Below are 25,390 nucleotides of genomic sequence, written 5' to 3' on the forward strand. Positions count from 1 at the left end.
TTCAGGAGATGTTTATTAACAGTTTTGTTTTCACATTCTATTCAAAAAGCAGCAAGCATCACTTTTGGCATGCAGAGATTCCCTGTACAGCTAAACAAGGACAAAGCAGCTGGGATTTTAAAATATGGTTCACATGATTTAATTTTATACACCTCTGAAGAGATTACTCAAGTTAGAAATACTTAATTTAAAATTACTATTGTACAATGGAAATCACTTATTCACAATATTCATAGTTATTTAATTCTTTATTTACAAAATACTATCCTGAGAATTTTCTATTAAGCTTCAATTTGAGCAAAGGAGTTTATGTATACCTAAGTAACAATGGTTACTTAATGTAAGGAAAATGCCATTAGGAGAGTACAGAAATGGTTTGGCACGTTGCTCACATGACTGTCAAGTCTCCTGTGGTGGTTCTGGTGGTTCTACAGCTGATGGATTTGACTGAGGTGGCTCAACTATTTTCAGGATGTGGTGGTGGAGGCAAAAATCCAGGTCGTTGAGGTGGATAGTGAGGGTAAGACCTCATCGGAAATGGATTTCTTACTGTGAGAGAAGCAGAGTATTCCAGTTAGTGTCAGTTGTAACAGCAAACACCTATGTCCTGTTACCCCATGGACCTTGCTGCCCAGCAACAGCCTAACTCAATAGATGTCACAAAGCAGACCACAGTAAATGTTCTGTTCCAAAGAGCCAAACATGCTCAGAAGGGGAGGACACATCAAGCACTTTTTTCAGTGGTTACCTGCACCAGGCTCACAGCAGCAGCCAGTGTCTGTTAATGGGCTGCTGCTGCCACCATCACCTCTGCACTGTGGTGGCAGCACTTGGCTCCCACACCTGACAAATACTCCAGAAAATAACTCTAGCTCTGCACAGGTTAATCAGAGAACAGTGAGAGGCAGAAGCAGCCCTTCACTCTGACACATCTTGCTCCACTAATGCAAACTCCAAGGAAAAACAATTAACAATTAATGATGTCCCAAATACCTGCTTTTGTATGGATACTAGCATACCTCAAAGCTAAAGGATGAAGCTTTAAGATTTATATATGATGCAACCTCATAGTAGGAAAAGGATTAAGGTAAGCATCTACTTGCTTTCCCACCCTAAAAATAACTCTTTAAATGCTGAAGTGTGTATGTGTATTTTCCAGCCAAAGCTAGCATTTGTAAAAGCATTATCAATATAAGCAACTGTGTAGAAGCCAAAGTGTTCAATGCAATTAACCTTCATCAGAGAAGATGCTCCCAGTTACCTGAACTGAGAAGCAGTACGTGCAAAGAAAGATTTAATTATCCACCCAGTGTGATAACTCACTACCTGCACAAAGCACACGTGTTCATCAACTTAGCTTGAAGTAAATGCTGGCAAGCGCTACGTACTTGGCAGTGGAGGGCGTGGAAGCCCAAAGTCTCGTACTGGAAAACATTCCCGTGGTCCGTACACGCCAGCAGGAGGAGGGGGAGGAAAAGGGGGACCTCGTCTCATGAAAGGTGCTCTGGGATCCACTGGCATCATTGGCGGTCTGACTGGAGGGAAGGGTGGAGGAGCAAACCCTGAACTGACAGCTTCGCTTTCAGAAGCCAATGGCTGATCCGGTAGTGAGTTCTGCAACACAACAAGAACAGGGAAGTCAGCTTAGGGAAAGGGATATGGAGCAGGAACATCTATGATCCCATCAGGCCCACTTTGATGTAGACAGGCATGCTGGCTCATGGCTTTGCCTTAGCTGAGGCATAATCCTGAGCAAGGATGTCTCTGTGCACTGACCTCAGCTTGCCCACAGTTTCATCTTTTGGGTTGTAATTAATTTTTAGCAGGTATTGTATTAGTCATGCATCAAAATTAATTCACAAGACAGTTAAGTGCTGTGTTAAAAGCACACAATTTTATAATTTGGACTTCACAATGCAACACAACATAATCAACATACTAGAGACAAATTTTCCTAAAAATTTTGCAGAAAATTAAAGCTTCTTTAAATAAAATTTCTGTTTAGCTACTTACAGTAAGGTTAGAGTGATCTTTCATCCCATTTCCACTTGGTTCTGTTTGTGGGCTATTTTCTGAAGGTGTTTGTCCATCTGTATGCAAAAGTTAACAAGCTATTTAGTGCTGACCTCCTTCTCTCCACCACTGATTTCAGTACTTTTTCTGAAATCAGGATATATAGGCAAGAAAAAATGAATACTGCTGTACCAAGCAACTGTTCTGGGGGCAGACTGAAAGACAACCAGGAACACAAAGCTATGCGGAATATCTTCTCCAATTTCTGTACAAGTTACATGTGAATTACAAGGTTGCAGCTTTTACCAAAGTTTCTTGTATCCAAATAAGGCTTTTCCTTTCATTTTAGTTTCCCCTTCCCCCCCCCCCCCCCCCTTTTTAAGAAGTTACAAGCACAATTTCGTAGTGATACATCTTAACAATACTGTAGCAGTTCTATCTTCCCCTCCTGCTAATACTTTTTATTCGGTAAGTTCCAACTGCAAAGTTGGAGCCTGGATTTCAGTACTGTGAGACATTGCTCTTCTGAAGCCAGGTGGTGTGTTGGACATTTGGGTTTTTGTTGGTGTTTTTTGTTTCTTTGGGGGTTTTGGTTTGGTTTTGGTTTGTTTTTTACTTTTGTTGGACTTTTTTGCTATTTTTACAAATACTCACCCAAGTCTACTGAAACTAAATGCCCCTAATAAAGCACCATTCACATATGCTTAATGACCTGCTAACTGCTGGCAGCAAGATTATGTAGCAAAACCCTGTTTCCATTAAGTAGGTTTTGAACTGCCCAAGAAGTTAATACAGATTTTAATTTTTTTTTTTTTTTAACATTGTTGCTTGCCAGCTGTTGAAGAAAAGGGTAAAAATGGATGCAATGAGTTCAAAGACAGTACACTCCTGCCCTTCAGTCAGCATCCAGGTGCTAAAAGAAAGACCTCAGTGGAACACAAAGTATTAGGAAGCAGAAGTGAAACACGGGGAGGCTTGGGAAAGAGGGTAGGAAGGTGAGCGGCTGTACAGAAACAGAACTGCCTTCCAGTAGAGAACAATTCCCTGTAAAACCTGAACGTTCAACCTGAAACAGAATTCAGCATTCCCAGTTCCCAAACTGTGACAGCAAGTTAAAGGTTCTCCCTCTTATTGCCAGAAATTGGGCAAAGATGGTACGTTACTACTAATAATATCAGTAACTGAATACTGGGTGGCAAAGTTCTGTTGGCAGTTTAATGGCTTCAGGCTAGCTGATGAATAAAACGCATGTGACTTACTAGGCATTAAATAAGGATGAAAACTGTTTAATAAGTGTTAAGGCTTTATCTCTTAAACTGTTCCAGTGATACGGTTTAAATCACCAAAACTTGCTGCTGAGTTTCTGGCTGTTGCTAAGTATCATTAACCAGAATTTACATAATTGGCCAATTTAAAACAAGTGGTACTTGGGTTGGTGATTAAGTTGGGTGCAACTGCAAGTATGGTAAACAGTTTCAAGAAGGAAGGAGTCCTCAGGACCTTCTAGTTCAGTACAGAAAACCAGTGGACATTTGAAATTTTTCCATTATTCTTTCAGTCTTACTGACCCCAGCTCTTTCTAACTTCAACAAATGTGGCATGGAAATGCACATGAGGGTTTGTGATACTTTAACACTGTCATGCCAAAACAGACTCGAGGCCAATCCTGAATGGTTAACACACAGAAAAGTGAAGGTGAACAAAAAACAAAACAAAACAAAACTTATGCCTACCATTCTCTGAGTCCCATCCCAACAGAAGAGACTGCTACTGTTGGTAACAGGGAAAGACTGAACCAAGGCCAGCGGATGTTAAAAGGTTTTTACACAATGGAACATCAGGGCCATGGTAGCTATAAAGTTGTCCTCTTACCACAGCTTACTAAATATAGTCAACATACACCATGAATCTCCATTTAACAGTATCATGAAAGCAATTCTCACCTGGTTTATCAAAAGACTGCATGTTGTAAGTTCGTAGTTCTGCTGGTCCAGAAAGTCTCCCAGTATTTGGAGGATTAGGGAAAAATCTTTCTTGTCTTCGAGGAGGAAGAACTGGATCAGTGTAAGGCTCACCTAACATTGAAGAAATCACAAAACAGGTCAGCAAACATTTATTCCCCCCATTCCATACAACCAGAGATGAGCAAAATTATCTGGGTATCTCATGCTCTTGTAAATATCCAAACTGACTATTCACCTTAAAAAAATCCAAACATAGGAATTCCACCAAGTATGTACTACAGCTTACATTTCTAAGGATCTGCAGAAGACAAAAGTTCATTGATTTTCAGTTTAACATAGAGTAGAATTTTGAAAGTTATGACTGTCTACATTATAAACAGTGAGGACTCAAAGGTTCAGCACAGCAGTGAAGGTCAACGACAAAATAAGGTACTATACGTTTTAAGCCATTCTTAGATGAGAATGCTGTTTGCTGTTACGTTTCATAGTGCTGTAATGTGTTTCCACCAATTCCTTGCATCAGATCTAGCAATCAATCACACAGGTACAAGACAAACTATATCAGTGAGATCCAAGTGCAAAGAAGAGGTAAGAACACAGCGCAGGTCAAGGAAACACAAACTCTCTGCAGTGTCCTGTCAACAGATCAGATCTGGCAAACGAGAAACTGCATCCTTAGCAGACTTTGAGTTTTATCATCAGGCTTTCACATAGATGCGTAGCAACTATAACAACGCTTGCTGCATCTAATAATTGATGTACTTTAATGTGTATACTTCACCTAATTTTTAACTTTTTTTTTTTAAACTTGTAGCATTTTTGCTTCTTTGTTACAGGTACACAGGAAGGTTGTCCTTCCCCCCACATTGCTTACTTTAGTAATATCAGTAGTATCCTCTCAAATTATCTCTGTCTTCCTTGAGTGACAATGTGAAATACAGATGTTTAGTTGAAGTAAGAGTGAAGACCGATTTTGTTGTTGTTAAATATCAGAGGCAGTATCAACATGAAAATATGTACCCAACAGGATGATTGTACCATGGTACTCCTGTACTATTAATGTAAAATTAAAAAAATAAAATAAAATAGTATTTTTCAACATTAGCTAGCTTTTATTTATGGCTAACGTGCCATTAAAGCTTTTTACTTCCTCAGATCTCTTATTAATCATCCAGCCCAGACAGGTCTTTTGATGCACTGAACAAACCTCCAGTAAAATGATAAAATCAAACAGTTGACTGTACACTGCTAGTAACAATATACATTTAAAAGATGGCACAGAAGAAGTGCAAGTGAACTGCACCATTCAAGAAGGGGAAAAAGCCTACTATTAAAAAAACCCTTTCCTGTGCAATTGCACATGCATTCCAAGAAAACTTCATATTTTTAAGCAAAAAAATACTTAAATATATACACTGCAAGTCAGTAACCCCATTTTTCCACAGATACAGTAGGTAAGCAGAGTATTATACCTGGTGGAGGCAGAATTATCCTGCGTTCTCTATCCCAAGGCGGGGACAGGGACCCAGTATCTGATGGTGGTCTGTGGGGATCAGTTAATCTGTCAGAACTCAGTTCTCCTCTTTCATTACCAGCTTCATACATGGCAGTTGGTCCTCTGGATCCTAATCGAAGAAATCAGACAGCTATTTACCCAGGTACTTTAAATCCTCTATTATGGCTTTCTTCATTGAGTCTGAAAATAGTAGCATGAATCATGGAACGCCAACACTGTCAAGATTTGAGAGACGCATGGCTCCACAGGACTTTCCAGCTGTTTTCTGATGGCCAGTTATGTTTAATAGAAGTGTTTAAAAGGTTTCTTTGGAATGAAAAGAAACTTAGTTTAACAAGAGTGTTATCTAGAGTACCTGCACTTTTTTTTTTAATAATAATTTTAAGAGTTTTGGTTCGTTTGAATCAGAGAAACTAGTGGCCTCATGACAAGTCTTCTCAGTGCTAAAAAACCTGCTGCTAATCAAACTAAAAATCAGCACACTGAAAATTAATACCCGCATAATGAGAAAATATCCACATTACATTCACTCTTCTGGTTCTAATTCTTTATTCAAGAAAAAAAAAATAGGAGAAGACCAGGTAAACACATAACCAAGTGCAAGAGAAACAGTGAGAATCAGTGATTTTAGGTTGCAAGTTTCCTTTAAAATAGATTTTGTCTGAAAAATGACAGAAATACTGAATTCTGGTATCTTTCTCTAATTCTCTAAAATTTGAAGCCATTTTGCATCTTGTGCAAAGTGAGATGAGCACTATAACTGTTCCATAGCTGGCATTATTTAAACACATCATTTGTTTAATCTGCTCAAGTTACATTAGTGCTGCCTTTGCACAGTCTCTTTTCTTGCTAATCCTGCATCCTGAAATCCAGTTTTTACTCTTCCTCACCAGCAGAAGTTAACCTGCAATTTGAAGATACACTGGATGGCTCAGTTTCATTACTTACTGTCTCTATACAAATAAATTGTCAAGTATGATTTTGCTTGTGTGTTGTATAGCTAGAGTTGAACATTCAATCTCAAACCTTTTTCTGACTTAGAAAATGAATCAACTTTCATATGTACTGGATATGCTTTTTGCAAAGAACTAAAGTAAATAAATAGTCCATGCTGGTCTTTTAAAAAAATCAATGCTGATTAGTGAAATCCCTATAGGAAAGGCATTTAGACATATTTCCCATGAAATAAGTACAGGTTTCAATGGGTGTAACAGTAGTAGTAAATTAAATTATAGCTTCTTTATTACCTGTAACAGATACTGAACTCCAGTCTAGTATTTATCTACACTATTTCCATCAACATCAAAAATATAAAGGAATAGTGGTTTTCTTCCCTTACAATTCACAACATCACAGCTTGCTTTGCACTTAAGCATCAATCTCCACATTTGACTCCTTAGACACATCCTTCCTGGTCCCTTTTATCACTAGGGAAGAAACTGTTTCCACATATGACAGCCTCAAATTTAGAACAAAGGGAGGAAAACAATTTATCCAATCAGTAACTTCCTAGTATCATGACCCTCAACAAAACTGTCTCATGTTATTGACAACACAGGTACCCTCTCCTCTTGCCAACTGTAGACCATTGAGATGGAAGCAGCAGTATTCTTTCTTCAGAAACCTAATTGACTCTTGTTTACTTTGAAATCATAAATTTCTAACAGCAGAACCCCACTTTTCCAAGAAGTAAACCAAGACCGATTAAATTTGGCTTTTCACTTTTCTTAATGCATGCTTCTAAAATGAATCCACTGACCAACCCACTCATACCAAGTAAATTTTCCATTGTACTGTTACACATTAGACAGCTTTAGAAGTAAATTGAAAAACAGGAAGAGTTTGTCTGATTAACTGTTTATATTGAATCGGTTAGCTTAATACTTTTTGTCACCAGCAAGAGGAAAAGGCGTGACAGGTTTATAGTAGAGGAGAGAGAAATCCAGAACAGATATGTTTTCAAATTTAAGAATTGTACCTCTTCCTCCTCCTCCACCTGGAAGCAGAGGTGAAAGCCTTAAAGGACCCTCCAATAAAGTTGGAGGGGAAAGAAAAGCTCTTGTTTCAGATGAAGGCCGGCCCATTGGTGAGGGTCCATATGGGGAATGCTCTGGAACAGTTAAAACAAAATACTCAAGTTCACAATATTCAGTTTAGCAAACTGTATAAAGTAACTAACTTCTCAGGTGAAGTTTAAAACTAAATTGTATAAGTGAAATAAAAATGGTGCTCTAATTACAATGTGTATCATATTCCCAGTCTACTCTCATCGATACTACAAACGCTCTTAGTTTCAACACAATACTCAACATGACCTAGAGTCACTTATGACCCAATTATTTTTTTTAATGACTGTTATTTGTACATACACATGGCCAAGATAGTTTCCAAACAATTACATATTTGTGGTCTTGGGAAACAAAGCCATAAACCAAAACAATTAGGCTTTATTTTACAATTCAATACTGTACCTCTGCCAAATGGTCTAACTGGAACATCAAGAGCATAAGGATCTTTTTCTAAAAGGTCAAGTTTAAATTCTGCTTCAGTTAATCTGCAAATAAACAACAACAGAAGTAGTAAATAACCAAGAACTGCAGAAGTTTTACTGGATTGCACTGTTTATTGCTAGGCTTTCTACTTAAAGGGTATTTTATTCCCCAAAGAAAAAGAAAAAAGACAAAGGATGTAACAGAACTCTGAACTTAAGAATTCCTGAAAGCATTTCTCTATGTTGCTGTATTTAAACTGTAACTCAGAAGCAGAAGTGGCATGTTAGATGTCACAATTCCTAGCATGATGTTACTCTCATGAGTACTCTAAACTACATTCCAAATACTAGTTAACTTCACACCTAAAGGTTCCTCTCAACCACCACCACCTGATCTGTTAGCTCAGTATTAACTTCTGAGATAAGCGACAAAATCACCAGGTAAATACAACATCTGGTTGTTAACACACTTATTAAAAAACAAAACCAACCAAACAACAACAACAAAAAACAACACAACACCCCCAAAACCTTTGAGTTCCAGTGCTACATTCTGTTTCTTTCCTGAAATATTTTGATACTTCACATAATTCTTAAGTTCTTACTCTCTTGCACATTATCATTGAAGGAGCATTCAAACGACTCCCTTTCTTTTAGAACTCCAATGGAACACTGTGCTCTCTCTGCTTTGTTTGCACCACGATTGATTAATATAGGTCTAGAAAACATCAAACTGCATAAATCCAAAACATACATGTCAAATCGCATTTGTTTAGATCAGGACTGCACTTACTTTTGTCTGTTATGTGCATTTTCTTTTTTTATATCACTGAGGTGTCTTTCAGCTGCTCGGGCTGTCAGCTTTAGGGAGAGACAAAAGTTAAATGCTTAGATATTGCTGTTTATTAATTAAATGCTTTGTAAATGGGACAGGTCCTAGGTCCAAGACATTCTTTTCCTATCTGAAGTGTGTGGACTGTATATTCATGCCTAGTGTACAAAGCATATGAAACAGAGCCTCACATACATCACCAAAGGAAATTAGCAGTTCTACTACCCAAATTTTTAGAGAAATGATATGGCTTTCCTGCTTAGAACAGCAGAAATGAAATTCTTTGGCTGTAGCTGCTTTGAAGTATCTAAAGAATAGGTACAAGATTTAGAGTCTCAAATCTTACATAGGAAGTTTTATTTTAAAATCATAGAGTTAAAGACTGTAAAAATATGACCATGAAGCACTACAGCTTTTAACAGGATTCTCTCTTAATACAGACCACTCTGCGAAACTGAAGAATGTATTAGTCAGGAGATATTTTAAAGTTTCCTGTTTGGGGAAAAAAAAGGTAAAAATGGATTTTGTAGCAACATTCTTAGGAAGCTGTCAATGGAACATACTGTTCTCACAGGACATAATGTCTTTCATTAGTAGATAAAAGAAGTGAATAACATCCATGGAAAATCTTAAAATGGCATTGAAACAAGGCCAAAAGCTTTTATTATTAGCAAAATGTCACACATTTATTAAATGGTAACACGTTATCCAGCAGATTTATTGCTATAGCAAATAATATTCTCATATCTTTCTACTGTGCTTGTACGCATTCAGCTTAATTATTCCAACTATTTTTATGGTAAAAGTATTTTTAACATGCTTTTGTGTATTTCTGCAAGAAATCTGTATGTTTGAAGGTGACAGGTTAAAGTTAATTTTGCTTATGTTTTTAGTAAGAAACAAAAAAGTGATAAAGCAAGCTATTCAAGTAACAGAAAAGGAAGATGCACAAAGTTCAGAAAATTCAGTATTTGGAACTTACCCAGTTATCATGAGCTTTTTTCTCATGTGAAGTAATCTGTGGAAGCAAGATTCATCACATCACTATTCATCTAAAAAATAAAACTTAAGATTGAGTATAAGCTCTTATTAATAAATTTTATGTGTGAATAATTTATAATTAAACGTCTAAACTTAAATTTTAACTTTTTCATAAGGTTATTTGGCGATTTCTACTATGAAATTGTATCAGTCAAAACCAGAGGGTGCTAAGAAGGAGAACTAAAAAAAAAAAAAAAAGAGGCAAGGAACCACCCAACAAAACGAAGCCAAATGTAGTACCACAACCTGGCTGAAAGTGGTACTTCAGCTGCAATAACATCTTGGCACGGATCTAAGTAACACAAAGCACATACCTGATTCTGGTAAGAACGAATGGTTCTTTCTAGCTCTTCTTCAAGATCTTTTGCTCGCTGTCTATAACAAAATTAGAATTTATGACATTGTAATAAAATATGGAGGAAAGTAACTTTAAACATAGTAAACACAAGGTGTACTCAGATTTTTTTTTTTTTTATTCCAAAAGACAGTATTGTCACCTAGGCCCAGGAGACACAGAAAAACTGCAGTAGCAGTGGAAATTCTAGGGCCCACATTAGTGTAAACAGGAATGTAAACAAAAGAACAGAACCCAAATAAGCTATACCTCCCCAGCTTTTCAGTGGTCTGTGCTATATTTCCACATACACCCTAGTAAGCAGCCTCACCCAGCTCAGCAGATGTACCAATGTGGCTGGAGCATCATGCTGCCACATGCTACTGCAGTCAGTCCCGAGGCACAGTCACTTGCACTAAAATTTCAAGACCACAGGAAGTACAATGCCATATTTGCTGCCAGCTGTCCCGTGCACAACCTTGCCAGGTTCTCCATTCTCTCAGGAGGTGGCCAAAGACACCTTCATTGTTTAATTATACTCCATTTGCAATATTAACGTTCTCTTTAAGGTGTCTATAATGTTCACGTTCTAGAGTAAATCAAGAAGGGTGAATTCCATCTTCCTGTACGAATACTGAAGAGTGTCTACAAGAACTTTACATTCTAGAGAAGAATTAATCTAATTAACTCTTCAGGAAGCACTGTTGGTCAGTGTCATTCAGTGAGGGTCAATTATCCCATAAACATTGAAGGAAGATGGCAAATACACATTACAGATTGAATAATTATGCCATAGTTTGAGAAACCACAGGAATAAACCAGAGGTACTGAGTTGGTGTAACACAAAACATAGCAAAGCAATTAAAAAACAATCACAGAAAATATTCCGATATCACAGTATGTTACTAAAGAATTTTTAAACAACAGTACTATTTGACAAGCTTAGAGATACAGTTATACAACATAAATATGTTAGGACCTACAGGAAAACTGAACATTGCATTTATTTCTCAGCATTCTCTTAACTTCATATTTTTATCTCTGTTCAGTAAAGGAACTAGATTAGAGACCCACTTCTACCATTCCATTAAAGCTAACATGTCAATACAATTAGCATTCAAATGGAAGAAAAGTTGCTAGTGATCTTCCATACCTAAACACTTTAAGAAAGCAGAAACTCCCTTAGTATGTATTATTACACCCAAAGCAGCATGTAACATACACACAAAACAAAGAAACTGGAAGAAAAGACATTCACTTACACTGGTGTTTCTATTAATTCTCTATTGCCTTTTGTTCACTTAGGAACAAGTGATTACAGTAACTAAAATCTGTAATTACCTGTAGCTGTTTAGTTCTTCAGCAGCATGATTAATTTTTTCATCTACTTTAGAAAGCTTTTCTTCTTTCTGTAGGCGTTCTCTCTCTTCTACTGTCAGCTTCCTTTAAGGAAATTCAAAAACTATGGTTAATTCTGTTTCAAATCAACAATTTTGTAGTTGGTCTGTCAAGAAAAAAAACTTGTCCAGTTATTTAGGCATGATGAATACATGATATTTATGCAGATAAAGAGTTGTACAGGCAACATATGAAATAGCAGAAATAGAACAGTTTTGTACTCATATTGTTGTTTATTGTTTTTTGTTTGTGTTTGGTTTTTTGTTTTTTGTTTTTTTTTTCAGTTAAGTAACTGGTCTATATGAAACAATTAGATAACCACTATTCCTAAAAGGAATCTGGAAGAAAATCCATATTCCCAAAGAATATTTCTACTGGGGGAGGGGGCAGATACAGAGGGAGGTGGGGGGGAAAATGCAGCCAGAAATCAAATCAAATCAAATTAAAAACCAAACTACGCTGACTTCCACTGATTTGTTCTGGTGCTTTTTTACATTTTAACATAATTCTCTGAAGAAGAAAAAGGTTATTAGCTATTAAAAATTTATTTGTGGGTCCCTCTTTCTTTATACCTTATCGGACACTACAGATGAGAAAACCCATATTCCAGACCACAGACTATGCACAAATTAATTCTGCAGAACACACACAGAGACTGCTGTGCACAGCCCCGAATGGATAAACCGGTCATCTTCCCCATGAACAACAGGCCTTCACAATCAAACTATCTAAATCGTGGGTCTTTTGAACATTTTCTATTTCCCTTGTTTGAACACACCTAGCTTTTAAAATGATGCCTTTAATACTAATAGCCTCTTTTATTCTGCTATCTCATCCCCACTCCTTTTTGGCTTTTCTACATTTCCTGAGCTTCAGTGTGGTATTTTAAAAATATCATCCACATAGTCTGCAAACATTTTTCTTTTCTGACTACCCATCATAGCTTCTTTTTAATAGGTTCCTTCCCACTCTTCCCCTGCCCCCCCGGCTCTTTTTTAATGTTGATGTAGTGGATTTCTAGCTTTTGTTGCATCTACATTAGACGCCAAATGTCTATATCTACATACATATAAGACAGAGCAGATTATTGAAAGCAATACTTTAAAAAGGTCCTGCATGCTGCTCAGTACAGGATCAAGACTTGCGCTGCTTCTCTTGCTACCTTTAAGATTATGTCTACTCCTTGAAGAAGTAATTTCTGGCTAGTGAAACTGTAATTTTACCACCATGCCCTAAAATGATGCTCCCTGCTCCCCCCCTGCCCCATTCACGCACACACTTCTGAAGATTATTATGTGCCCCAAACCAATCACATTTACTTCCAGTCCTTAACATATTTCTGATTTTAATCAGTAAGTCGGAATCTCTACTATTATCATCTTGACTCTGATAATACAGCCCTCATATTCTGTCTTTCTTGGTGATGAAAGCCTGATTCACAGGGTTTCTATGTTGCTTACTGATAATAGTTAAGTTGCCCATGTTTTAACTCAAAGCTTAGTTTCATATGCAGCTACTAATCCTACATTTATACAGTCCTAAAATTACATTCGGCCCTTTGAAGGCAACCACGAGGCTGATGTGGCCCTCGGTGAAAATGCTTCTGAAACCCCTGATATACAGCATCACTCCTCTGCTGACATTACTACCTCTCTTTATGATATAAAATATACCTCACAGTTAAAGCATCTACTGATTATCTTCCTTTCATCAACTTTGATAGCTGTATTACATCATAATTAAAAAAAAAAAAAAGAAAAAAGAAAAAGAAGCTTTCCAACTTTACCCATTTCATTTCCCAGATTAAAAATTTGTTAATAGTTGTTTTATCTCTGTTTCTGAACTTGCTTGTGGAAAAGTCCTACTTTCATGAAGACAATTTCTATAAAATTACTGTGATACAAATGTACATGAAAGTGTAATGTAACAGTCTTTACAATTCATAAAACTCTGGAAAGCAATATTCAAATTTTCAATAATTTTCAGCCTCCTGAATCAAAGAGTTATTTTCAAATCAAACAGTAAGCATTGAATATAAAAAGAGGAACCGGCACCTGTGTAGTTTCATTTCATTTTCTTGATAAAGCTCAGTCATTACTTTAAGTTTCTGCTGAAGCTTTTGAACTTCACTTTCAAAATGTTCATTTTCAGACTGCAAGGAAGCTTGCTGACTTTGAAGGTTTTCGATACGTTCTGTCAAATTTAGAGATGATTAAATTGGGACAATGTACAACTTAAAAAATTAAAGTATTTGCAATATTTTAGTATATTACAAGTCAGTAAAAACCTTTGATTCTATGTTGATTTAATAATATAAGCAATAATATGCTCATATATGTCAATAAATTATACAAATTGAGAAGCAGTACTGCTCCTTTTGTTGGAAAAACAGCAGCTATACCATTTACCTGTCACAAAGTGCAGTGCTGAGCGCATCTCTCACCTTTGCTCTAAATTGTATAGCTTCTTTGAAAACAATGCAGTTTTGTAATTTACAATATAAATTTTCATTTAGGACTCCTATTGTAATTATTCTACTAAAGGAGTAAAATCAATACCATCATGCACTCTTGCAGATTTATCCACACAAGGTCTTGCTGAGTCACCTGAAGGCACAACTCAGATTTGTCAAACTACCTTATCTTTCCAAATTTAAATCAGTCATGTTTCTTCTCTATTTACTACTCCTACGACTCTCTTCAACAAACAAAGCAAGCTTCAAGTAAGCTTCAATATCTTTATGGGACAGAGTTGCAATCACTTTTGAAAACACACTTGCACAGAGAGTCAGTTTTAAGGACTATAAAAAAACTGAAAAACAGAGTTTTACAGAGCATTTAATCACCCAAATAACAAAGCACAGTACAATCAAATGTGATGGCTACTCTGCTGGCTGTTGTCTCTGAAAGCAATAGCTAATTACAGGCTTTAATTTGAATTAGAGTGGCAGTGGCTTCATTTTATAAGGTATAATTCAGTATGTCCTACACAAAGGAAAAAAACAGAGTAAGATGCTTTTATAGGTTCAATTCTCTAAATGCAGTATTTCAGATTTTAAGGTGGCCAGGTTGGATGGGGCTTCAAGCAACCTTGTCTAGTGGAACATGTCCCTGTTCACGGCAGGGAGGTTGGAACTAGGTGATCTTTAAGGTGCCTTCCAACTCAAGCTATTCTATGATTCTATGGTAAGTATTGAGCTTGCACCTATTGCAAACTAATTGCAATTAAGCTACCAAAAATTTAGATTAAAACTCCATTGTTTCATGTCTAAAAAACAAATAAAGAAGGTATTGTATATTAACATCACTTTACCCAAATATTTTAAGATTTTATAACTTCACAGCTACAGAATATTTCAAAAGAGTACAACAAAATTTGCAAATGGTGCTTTAGCATCTCTGATTGCTCTCCTTCTAAAAATCAAGTACTTAAAACAGCTTAGCAACTTAAACAGGCATTTTAAAAATCAAGTAGAGCTATTAATGTAACTTAATTAAGTCTTTACTGCAAGTAATACTTACAGCCCATGACCTCATTTTACAAAAGTAACATCTTATTAATCTTAAAGGCAAAAAAAACCCATTTAATTACCTGTAAGCTCTCCTTTAGCTTTACTTTCATCAGACAGTTTTGAATACATTTGATCTCGTTCTGTTTCCAGGGTCTTTAAACAAGCATTTAACTACAAAAGTAAAAAAAAAAAAAAAAAAAAAGGCATTTTAAGATTACCAAAAACTGTTTGCATGCAAAAATATCTAATTAAACATTAAAAGATTATGAACTCAGTGATGCTCATATCTATATGCAATTAAATTTACCATAAAAATTATATATATTGCCTCTAGTTTACCCCACTTCCATCCACAAGTTTCTTAAAATCACATACCTTTGCAGCATAGATCAATTTCTTCACAGTTCGTTTTTGTTGATCATCTGATGGACAGAACAGAGTAATATATCACATGTAAAGCACAAAAAAGTTTGTGGAAGAGCTTACTACTACTTTTTTAACATATGTATCTAAAAATGCAAGCCCCAACATACCATGGTAGGTATAGCATATTTGGAGGAAAAAGAAAAAAAACAAAGGGGGCAAGAGGGATACGCCTATATTCTAGTGTTTTGTTTGCCAACCAGACTCAGAATGGTCATGTTAAAAGTGATATGCTGAATACATGCTCTAACACTTACTGGGCCATGGCCTATGGCTTAATCAACATCAGCATAAAAAGAAGCTGCAGCAAGGAAAGAGAGGAAGAAAGGCTCTTCTGTGCCACAGTTTTGAGGGCACTCACATCTACACCCATCTGACTCCAGTGCTACCAAACTGCCTGCAACAAGTACCACCTGCATAAGGACAAGGATGAAGAAATCAGGCTCTAAGGACCACTGCAACTGCTGGGAGGAGCTTCAAGAAGAATGGAAAGCAAGGTTTCCACCTAAAAACGTTTGAGAATCGCTGCTTAATACTAACATAGGCTAAAGTTGTTCTGCAAGAGACCATGCACTGAGTCTTTACGTTGCTCTCTGATAATACGTATGCTTTATCTACAGCTACACACTGCTAAACAGTAGCACAGGTTGTTATTCCAGAGGTGTTCAAGCATCAGTTAATTGTCTGACATGGATAACACTGGGTGAGTTTTGAAAATCCAATTTCTACAAGCTAATCTTCCAACTTTCCTAGAAGTTTGTTTGTTTTGTACTTCTAAAACATCTACTAAATTAATATTTAAGATAGGAAGCTATACAAACCATACCTAAGGGCTCTCCATTCTCTGTCTCACCCTTTATATCTATGTCCCAGTGATTATCTTCAGTGTCATCATCTTCACTTATTGCTGAACTCCAGTCTTTCATCTTCAGTAAGTATTGTGTCAGCGACTAAGAAAAAACCCACACAAAACACAAAGAGTAAAATAAATACAAGCAATGAACATGTAGTTACCATTACAATTACTTTTCCAGGATTTCTATCCTTAATTTAGTTCCCTTAGCACATTAAATGAGGTCCATATACAGGATTCTAGATGTCCGATATTACTTTTTCAATTAAAACATATACCTGCAGGCCAATAGGAGTAGTATGCATGCTTTTAGCAGGGCTTGTGTATATGATGTACACACATGTAAGAATATACTCCCAACTCCCATGCTCCAAATTAAAAAACCAAAAAAAAACGCAAATAGTCTGAAAAGATTTTTTCCTTATTTAAGTGCTGGCTTTCAAGGCCATCAGACTGCTCCACTGTGCTGCTAAGCAACCTTTCTTGCTTAGCAGGAAACAAGACATTAGAGAATGAAGACAGCAAACAAAGACTCTAAACAGCTTAAGGCATATTGTGATCAGCATCAGTCTGAATGATGTGATTCAATGCTAGCTGTCATAATCTACCTTGACTTGACTCTCTTTATTTTTCAATACTTCTTCTATATCTGCTTTGGACGATTCAAACATCTTGGTCTGTTCGTTTAGTTCACTAAATCGTTCACCCCATCCTTCAGCTTCTTGTAAAAGCTAAAAAGAGAAATACCAGATTAGCATGATTGTCTATTACAACCAAAATCAAAGTACTTGAGCCTGTTATGTATATTATATATACCTAAGCCGAATTTTAACCACTTGCCCATCAGTAAGATTTAACAGAGACAGACTGCAAGACAGTTAAACCTCAAGAGTTGGAAAATAAGACTTCTATGTTATTGTGCAGTTGCTTTAGCAACAGTTAATAATCCACTCCATTTAAAAATCTGATGTGACAATAGCAATGGATATAAAATAGTGACAATCTGTGTAACAGCTACAAACACTGGGGAATAGATGGAGAGGAGAACATTCATTCCCCAATATGTACACATGCTTCTGAAATTGTACCTGTCTTTTCAAGCTATAAGAGATCAGTGATGTAAGGAAAACCAGAAAGCTTTTTAAAAAGATATTTAAATTCATGTGACCTGCAAAACTTTATTATTGTTCCTACTCTATCCCATACCTATTAAAGCAAAGATTTTATTTTAAAAAAGCTTTCCTGCTAACGGAAGTCAGCTGTATGTCATCAACACCTACTAGTATGTATCTTTGTAACCAACTGTGGTTAACTAAAAAGACAGGTAGATTCCAAGGTTACATTTTAGAAATACCCACCAGTAAAATCTAATTTCACAAAAATACTTTACAGCAGTAAAGGGATTAGCACGCTTAAGCACCAGTTCATTATAAATTACCACTGCAACATACTAAGTAATTCATATTGTGAGAACAAAACTGAACTGATGCAAATGTCTGTTAAGACAAAGCATGCAGTACAAAAACATGGGGTACAGTACAAAAATAAAATGTCTTAGTGTCAAAAGAACACTGCTGCTTAAAGTTGCACAACAGGCAACCAATTTAAAAGTAGTGAATGTACTGAAAGGAATAACTAGGTTGAGTAACAAGAATATAACAGCCACTTATACTAAAAATAAAACCAGAATATGGTAGTTAAACAGGGGAACTGCCATGCAAATTGACAAGCAAGCCTGAGCAAGGTAAACTGGAAGGCATAAAACAAAAAGTATGTGACTAGAATTGAATGAACGCCACTTGGCCCACAACTGCACCCTTCAAGCAGTTAAAAGCCATGTATGAATTTGCAGCATCATGCAAACTATGTATTACAGGTAAAACAAAAATACTCTGTATGCTAATACTGCTCAGAAGACATATACAGGCAACTACTTTTATCATTAAACGTTATTCTCAAAGGGAAACTAATGTTTCTTCATTAAACCGAAGAGAAAATAAATTGACATGACTTTATAGACCTGTAAGAACTACAATAAATAGGAATGCAAAGATTTTAAATAAGCGAAAGCAATATATATTTCTAATGTTCCTGAAAATAAAAAAAAACAAAGCACAGAAAGTTTGGAGTTGATTAACAGTTCCCTTGTTCAAACTAAAAGGCCCAATCCTCTCTCTGACACATCATAAACCTGAGACAGCACATCTGTTATAACGTTTAAGCTATGATGTGCCAGAAGATTATGACCCATTAGTGCAAATGGACAGAGGAAGAAAGTACTCTAAATTCTGTGAACAAATAACAACTTTGTTACCTTTTGAGCATAAGTGAAATTCCATCTTAAAAAAAAAAAGAAAAATAAAAAAAGGATATGGATATTCTAATACAGCAAACTAACTCACATGCTTACAAACTACTTCATAAAAGAGAATGCAAATAAGCAAAGCAGATACTTCTTTCCCTATCAGGTTCCATCAACTCTTATCCTATTATTTACCTACTAAAAAGCAGAGCAAAATGCAATACACACAAATGTTCTCAAATTACTAAAAACTGAACAAAACTCAGTTAACAACAAAGTATAGTAATTAATCTTAAATAATGTGGTTAATGAACTACTATACCCCAGTTATTTTATCTGGAAGGAATGCAAACCCCCTTATTTTCATCTAGGAATCTGGCAGGTTAATTATATCCCAGGAGTTGTTTTTACTGATTTTTTTCCTGGTTTTGCTTGATATGATTGCCTATAAAATGTAGGGTAATTGTCAGCAGTTAGCATTATCTTACTCTAAGTACTGTAAGATTCTTTTCACACACACACACACAAAATTGGATTATTTCTGTTTGAACCCAAGAAATTACCAGAGGGGGGGAAAAAAAAATCCTTCTATATTAAAACTTTGTGTACTGTTTCTCAAAATTTATTACGTAAGTATACTGTCACATTTGAAATAAAGCACCAACCAGATTCTTCCTCCTCACAGAAACAAAGAAAGAGCATGTATAGATTAGACAAAAGAGAATCTCAAAATAAAATAAGTTTAAAGCAACTTCATTCTCACTGTGATAACACTGAAATCTACTGTTTCTTCACTAATAAAATTATCTTCCTTTTTTTTTGTAGTCACAAATGTGTAGTCCTAAAATTAGAGAAAAATATGAAGTTTTACTGATAACAGAGTTCCACAGAACTGAAAAATTTCCCCGGTAGAAAGTTTTCTGTTTCCAGTAACCTTTGGGTTGTTTTTCTGAATCAGTAAGTCTGATGTGCACAACATTTTGATAGAGGGGACTAAAGCAATAGCATCTTCTAAGAAGCTGGGGAAAAAAAAACGCACAGGCCTGTACTTCTATTCCCTCCTTCACAAGATATTTATCAGGTTACTATACAGACAACAAGGAGATCATCAGTCACTCACGAAAATAAGCAAATGTCCATTAAAAACAAAGAAAAACAAAACAAACAAAAGCAACCAACCAATACAAAATCCACCCAAAAACATTCCATGGAACATTTAATGTTCAGAAAGCATATATTCTTGTTAGAAAAGGAAATAAATAAAATAAAATAAAATAAAATAAAATAAAATAAAATAAAATAAAATAAAATAAAATAAAATAAAATAAAATAAAATAAAATAAAATAAAATAAAATAAAATAAAATAAAATAAATTCATTGTAAAACTAGTTATTGCACAGGACAGCTATTGCATACACTGAACATTTTAAAATAATCAGCACTCTTTGGGATCTGGCTACGGCACTGAGGAAAATAAACAGCTAAAATCTGGGAAGTAATTGTCTTTTCTGTCAATTTGTATTACTTACCTGAGTTTCCATGAGTTCACCTATAACGGTACTACAGTAATTTTTTTACCTGCCTTTTGCATACTTTGCAATTTCTTAATTTCTTTTGTTTTTTGGATCATACATAAGTATTTTGTCACTGCCTCTGTAGAGAATCCTAAAGGTGGACTTGCTTAAATCCTTCTGCTTTCCTCCAGGTCTCAGCAAAATTCTTATTAATCTCATATTATCATATGGTCTCTTTCTAACCAAAATCTACGCATGTTTCCACAAACAAACTCTGATTATTTAATTTATTTTAAAACAGGAGTATTTTACACAGTTATTCAACATAAAATCATTTTAAAGCCACGTCCTCTTCCTCATTCCATTTACTAGAACACACAAGGGGTATTAATAAACATGCTGAGGATGAGCTCCTTGGAGCAATAGTATTTACTCACTATCATACAAAAATACAATATTTCTACGGATAACTAGGAAGGACCTACCTGTTTCTCACTTTCCTGGAGATGGCAGGTTTCATCTACTGCATCTTGAATGGATGTCTTAAGTCTCTCTGTATTAATCTGATAGACTTTTAGAGTGGACTTGGCCTAAGTGAAATAAAAAAGTGCATTGTTTCAACAGTAGAAGTGAAGACAAGTGAGGTCATGATGGTATTATCAGACTTATTCTTAGGTTTTCTATCTGTGCTATATATGTATTCTCCCATTTTCCCTAGAATTTCAACAGTTTTTTCTGATTGTAGTTTTGCAACACTATATATCACTGTGGAGTAAGAAGGCAAGGAAAAGACAAGGTAACTGTACTTCCGAAGAAATGCCAATCACTATGGGAATTTCAAAGTTGCTAAATCAAGTCACACAAAAGTATTAAGCCTTACAAAGTCTTTTGGTTTACACAGCATATTATTTCTGCACAGTTAAGTGAAAAAAAATAAAACAGTAACTACGTAGAGAAAAGAAATTGCAAAGATCTGAAAAGAGAAACTACAAAGATTGGGCATACCTCATCAATTTGTGACTTGATAGATTTTGCTTCATTCTCTAAAGACTCCACTCTCTTCTGAATTTCAGCCACCTGAAAATTATTAGTTGTCATATAGCTTCTTCCACAGATTTGACTGAAAAAGTCTAGGCAATTAATAAAGTTATTTTAATTTTAAAACTGAGAAGGTTATACTGCCAAATCAGTAAAAAAAGCTTTTATTGTTTTGAGTATTTTGCTTTATGAGTGTTATTTTTTCTAATATGCTATAAGGAGTATGAAAGGAGACAAAATGGAAAATGTAGGTTTTGTCTCACAAAACCCAAAGAGAATAGTTTGTCTTCTCCACAGATAACTTACCGTGTTTTGTCTGTTTGGTTTTTTTTAAACTAATAGTAACAAATAAAGGATTCTATTTATTCTTACCAAGTTATCACTTTCTGATTGCTTAGATTTTTCTTCTTCCAGTTCTTTTTCTAGATTCTCTAGTTCTTGGTTGAGTTCCAAGTTTGACTTGCTCAGTTTTTCATGCATTTCCTAAATCAAGTTGTTTCAACAGTTAACATAAAACATTTGACATTAACTACATATGAAAACAACAAGTAGATTTTAAATATGAGAACAAAGTATATTTAACAATTTTCACCATATCAAGGATAAATCTCAAAGTACTCTAGAGACTCTTGCATGTTAACAAAATCCCTAACAATTAGCTCTATAGGATCCAAGGTGCAGAGTGAAACAAATCTATTTGCTTTTTTGTTACATAAATTTCATAGAGTCCATTAATTATTTTATTCATGTTTTTGGAACTCTTTTACAAATGTTTTCTCAGTTTGGTGGATGTAAAAATGTAGTGGTAATTTTTGTTTACAATTGTGCCCCAGTAGCTTATAAAATATATTTGAATTAAATCAGATGTGAGAAAAAATACTTCATGCAGTACCCTCTCTCCTAGAAACAAGAATAATTTACTTTTTAAACAATTAAATATTGTCTAATATGCCATTTGCCCTAGTATCAATCATTTTTAATAAAATTGTTACAAAAAGTTATCTTAATTTAAATTTCTTGCTTCTATGTCATTTTGAGTAACCCAGGACCCAAGTACCAATGCTCTCAATTAAAACAATTAAGGTTTGGGGGATTAGGATTTTTTTGTTGTTGTTGGGTTTTGGTGAGGTTTTTTTTTAATATGGCCAACTTTTTTCCTGAAATACTGCCTTAAATCATAGAAATAACAATTTCCATTTATCTTTTTACCTCAAAAAAAGATGCGTCTGTTGATTCTTTCATAACATTACCGTCCTTCAGAGACAATTCTAAATCTTCAAACTGAAAAGGAAATACTGTATGTCAGAATCTATGTAAAGAATTGCATAAATAATAGCACTGGTTTAGGGTGCTCTAGACTAAAACATAGCCACCACCTAAATATTCACAAATGCACCTTGCTGGAAATCAGGAAAGCCTTAGCCCTAGTAGATTATCCCAGTGATATAAAACGAAGACATTTAAAAGCTGCTTCCAGTGAAATATATTGTATTAAGAGAACTTGCTAACACCTTAGTTGCACTTAAAGGCACCGACAAGGGAAAAGCATGTGAAGAATCACTTTAAAAGGTTTTAAAGATCTCACTTTTAGATAGTTTAATACTTTAAATATTTGATTAATTGAGTCCATTTCTGTGACACACCTAAAAGTAATAAATGACCATTACCTCTTTTTTGCAAAGGCTGAGTTTTTCAAGAATTTTGCATTTGTCTTCAACTAATTCAGCAATTTTATTGGCAAGCTTTTTTTCCCTTCCTAAAAAAAAGACAGTTAAGTGTTGCAACATCCAAATAATTAAAAGGAGAAAAAAAAGATGAAGAAAAAAAAAAGTAAAAGAAAGTCATACTCCAAAGAAAACAGTATGAAAAATAAGCTTACCTACATAAAGTCGACTTCTAACCTGAAATAAAAAAAATACATACTGAAAATGTCTGATCAATTACTCTTGCACAGAGTCTGAAAACTAATCTTGTAAGCTGGGGTTCCATGATCAGCTTAACAACAGAACTTTAAAAAGGAATATAAATACAGGCTGTTGTTAAAAATGCATAATTGCATCCTCTGCTCTCACCCATTCCACGGCTGCCTGTTTGCCCTGTCCTTTTCCCATTCTAATCAAACAGCAAGAAGAGGGAAAAGGAGTTTCGTTTTCACCTGGATCACTTTTATAACACACCTCCGTATAGTCACCACATAAGCATGACTGCCAAAACAAAGTGGTGGTGGACATGTACAGCCAAAAGAGTATGAAAGAAGTAGCAGAGGGAAGTTCCAGGTGCCAGCTCAGATTTACCTTCCTATGAGGATAAAACTCCACACATTACAATAGCTAACCGTTAGAGCCACAGTAAGGGTACTACCTAATTGGCATCCTGCCCAGATGCAACACTGTGCGAAAAACCAAATCAGCAGCTGCCACGTGGCATCTAGTGCCCCAGAATCAAAATCTAACAAACTGTGGGATAGAATTTGCCACAAATGGCCCAGACAGGAGGCTGAACCCGCAGAAACTTTACAACACAGCACTCCTCTCAAGGCAGGGCCTGGATCACATGCCTAACATACAATGCGTCCCTCAGATTTTCCCTGTTTTCTCCTCATTTAAAGCCATGGGATGGCCACAAGTCCACATAACAAAAAAAGGGGACAAAAGTAATATGCACACCTTATCCCGTCATAGCCCAAAAAACCCAAAACCAAATCCCATCACTTTTGAGTAAGTAACCATTAATACTTTAAAGAGCAGTCAGTGCGTTCTAAGTATGAATGACTGAAAAAGCTATCAGTAACTTCTGTAATATCTAATGCCTTAGTGACACGTGCAGGAGGAAAACAATACTGGAGTTACTGCTTGACTGATTTCAGCTGAAATGCTGAAAGTATGCTGGTATGAAAGTACCACCTGGAGGGACGCTGCTAGAAAACAGAAGGAACGACCCAACTTATAGCTGCATTAACTTATACAAATACAGATTCCATTCCACACAATCTGAATCACTGCTGCAGAATAAGGTGGCATTTTTCCAGATCTAAGTTGATGCTAGAACCCTAAAAATGCGGTTGCTCATATCTGAAAAACTAAACCAGTATGCAACCTATCTTCATACATGAGCACCAAAATCACATTTTGTCTATTTAAGAGTATGCAAAAACTGTGGATAAATTTAAACTACTGAATTATGGACACTGACCCCATTTCATTAGTAGGGAGAGTTTGGTAGGCAGCTGTTATTACTCAGATCCTTACTCACTGTAGAAGACAACCCTTACCTCAAAAATATAATCTGATTGGTACATTAAAAGGTTTCAGTATTACATTTCTCAGTCATCAGCTGAGTGCTCACAAGCAGCACACAGTGAAATTGGGTCAGTGTTCTAATAAACAGAATCAAGGTCACTGTTCGAAGAGTTTTAAAATAACTCCCTTGATGGGAATCTATCTGAATTGATTTTGCTTACAATTACCTTGAAAGACCTGAGCTAATGTGGCTATAGCCATCACAGTCACAGAGATACCAATACACACACCCTAGAGAAGACCCCTGTATCCCATGAAAAAAAAATAAGGGCTGACTTTGAAAATCTGGAGTAGAAATTTAAAAGGGAAGGAAAAAGGAAGCCTTACTACATCAAGTTTCCTCGCATTTCCTCTAATGACAAGTCACTCGGTATACCTCAAAATATTTAGTGTCTTGACAAAACAGACTACTGAAATTCTCTTTTATAGGGATTCTAAATTCAATCACAACAGATTTAAAACTCAGAAGTGTAATATATCTTGAACAGAATACAATTTCAATTCAAACTGTGCATGTAATCTGAACACTTACAGATTGATAACTTCTATATAGGAACAAGAGAACTGTGAAGGTTCCAACAACACCAGCACAAATCACTATTTCCCATGGGAAACCATATAGATCAGGACCAGGTCTCATATCTTCAGGCAGTGAAGCCACAGCCTGAAAAATAAAGTAAAAAGCTTCAACTAAAAGAGATTAATGTTTTCAACAGAAATAGACATTACATGTTCATTCAGTTTACTTCTAGGGCTTTTATAGGCTTGTACATCTATTTTTTTTTCTCCAAAACTCTGAGAAAATGGTTAACAGAAGTGTTTGGTTCTTGATTTATATACTTATCAAGTGAAGGAAAAAA

At 35.6% G+C, this 25,390-nt stretch overlaps 1 protein-coding gene across 1 annotated transcript in view; it reads right to left on the reverse strand.

Annotated features, from left to right (window-relative positions):
- The window catches only part of MIA2 (MIA SH3 domain ER export factor 2), a 38,080-nt gene continuing 12,690 nt past the window's right edge, over window positions 1-25,390 (reverse strand). The window contains 24 exon segments of the mRNA XM_082059556.1: window positions 1-463; window positions 465-549; window positions 1,389-1,614; window positions 2,014-2,090; window positions 3,957-4,088; window positions 5,450-5,602; window positions 7,472-7,603; window positions 7,965-8,047; window positions 8,778-8,845; window positions 9,799-9,834; window positions 10,172-10,232; window positions 11,533-11,634; window positions 13,644-13,782; window positions 15,181-15,271; window positions 15,476-15,522; window positions 16,350-16,473; window positions 16,985-17,107; window positions 20,679-20,783; window positions 21,199-21,270; window positions 21,604-21,714; window positions 22,441-22,512; window positions 22,899-22,987; window positions 23,111-23,132; window positions 25,063-25,194. Coding sequence (XP_081915682.1) covers window positions 400-463; window positions 465-549; window positions 1,389-1,614; window positions 2,014-2,090; window positions 3,957-4,088; window positions 5,450-5,602; window positions 7,472-7,603; window positions 7,965-8,047; window positions 8,778-8,845; window positions 9,799-9,834; window positions 10,172-10,232; window positions 11,533-11,634; window positions 13,644-13,782; window positions 15,181-15,271; window positions 15,476-15,522; window positions 16,350-16,473; window positions 16,985-17,107; window positions 20,679-20,783; window positions 21,199-21,270; window positions 21,604-21,714; window positions 22,441-22,512; window positions 22,899-22,987; window positions 23,111-23,132; window positions 25,063-25,194 — 2,346 coding nt within the window. The 3' untranslated portion in view covers window positions 1-399.

This window comes from Streptopelia decaocto (genome assembly GCF_964273445.1).
Source record: "Streptopelia decaocto genome assembly, chromosome: 7".
NCBI lineage: Eukaryota > Metazoa > Chordata > Aves > Columbiformes > Columbidae > Streptopelia > Streptopelia decaocto.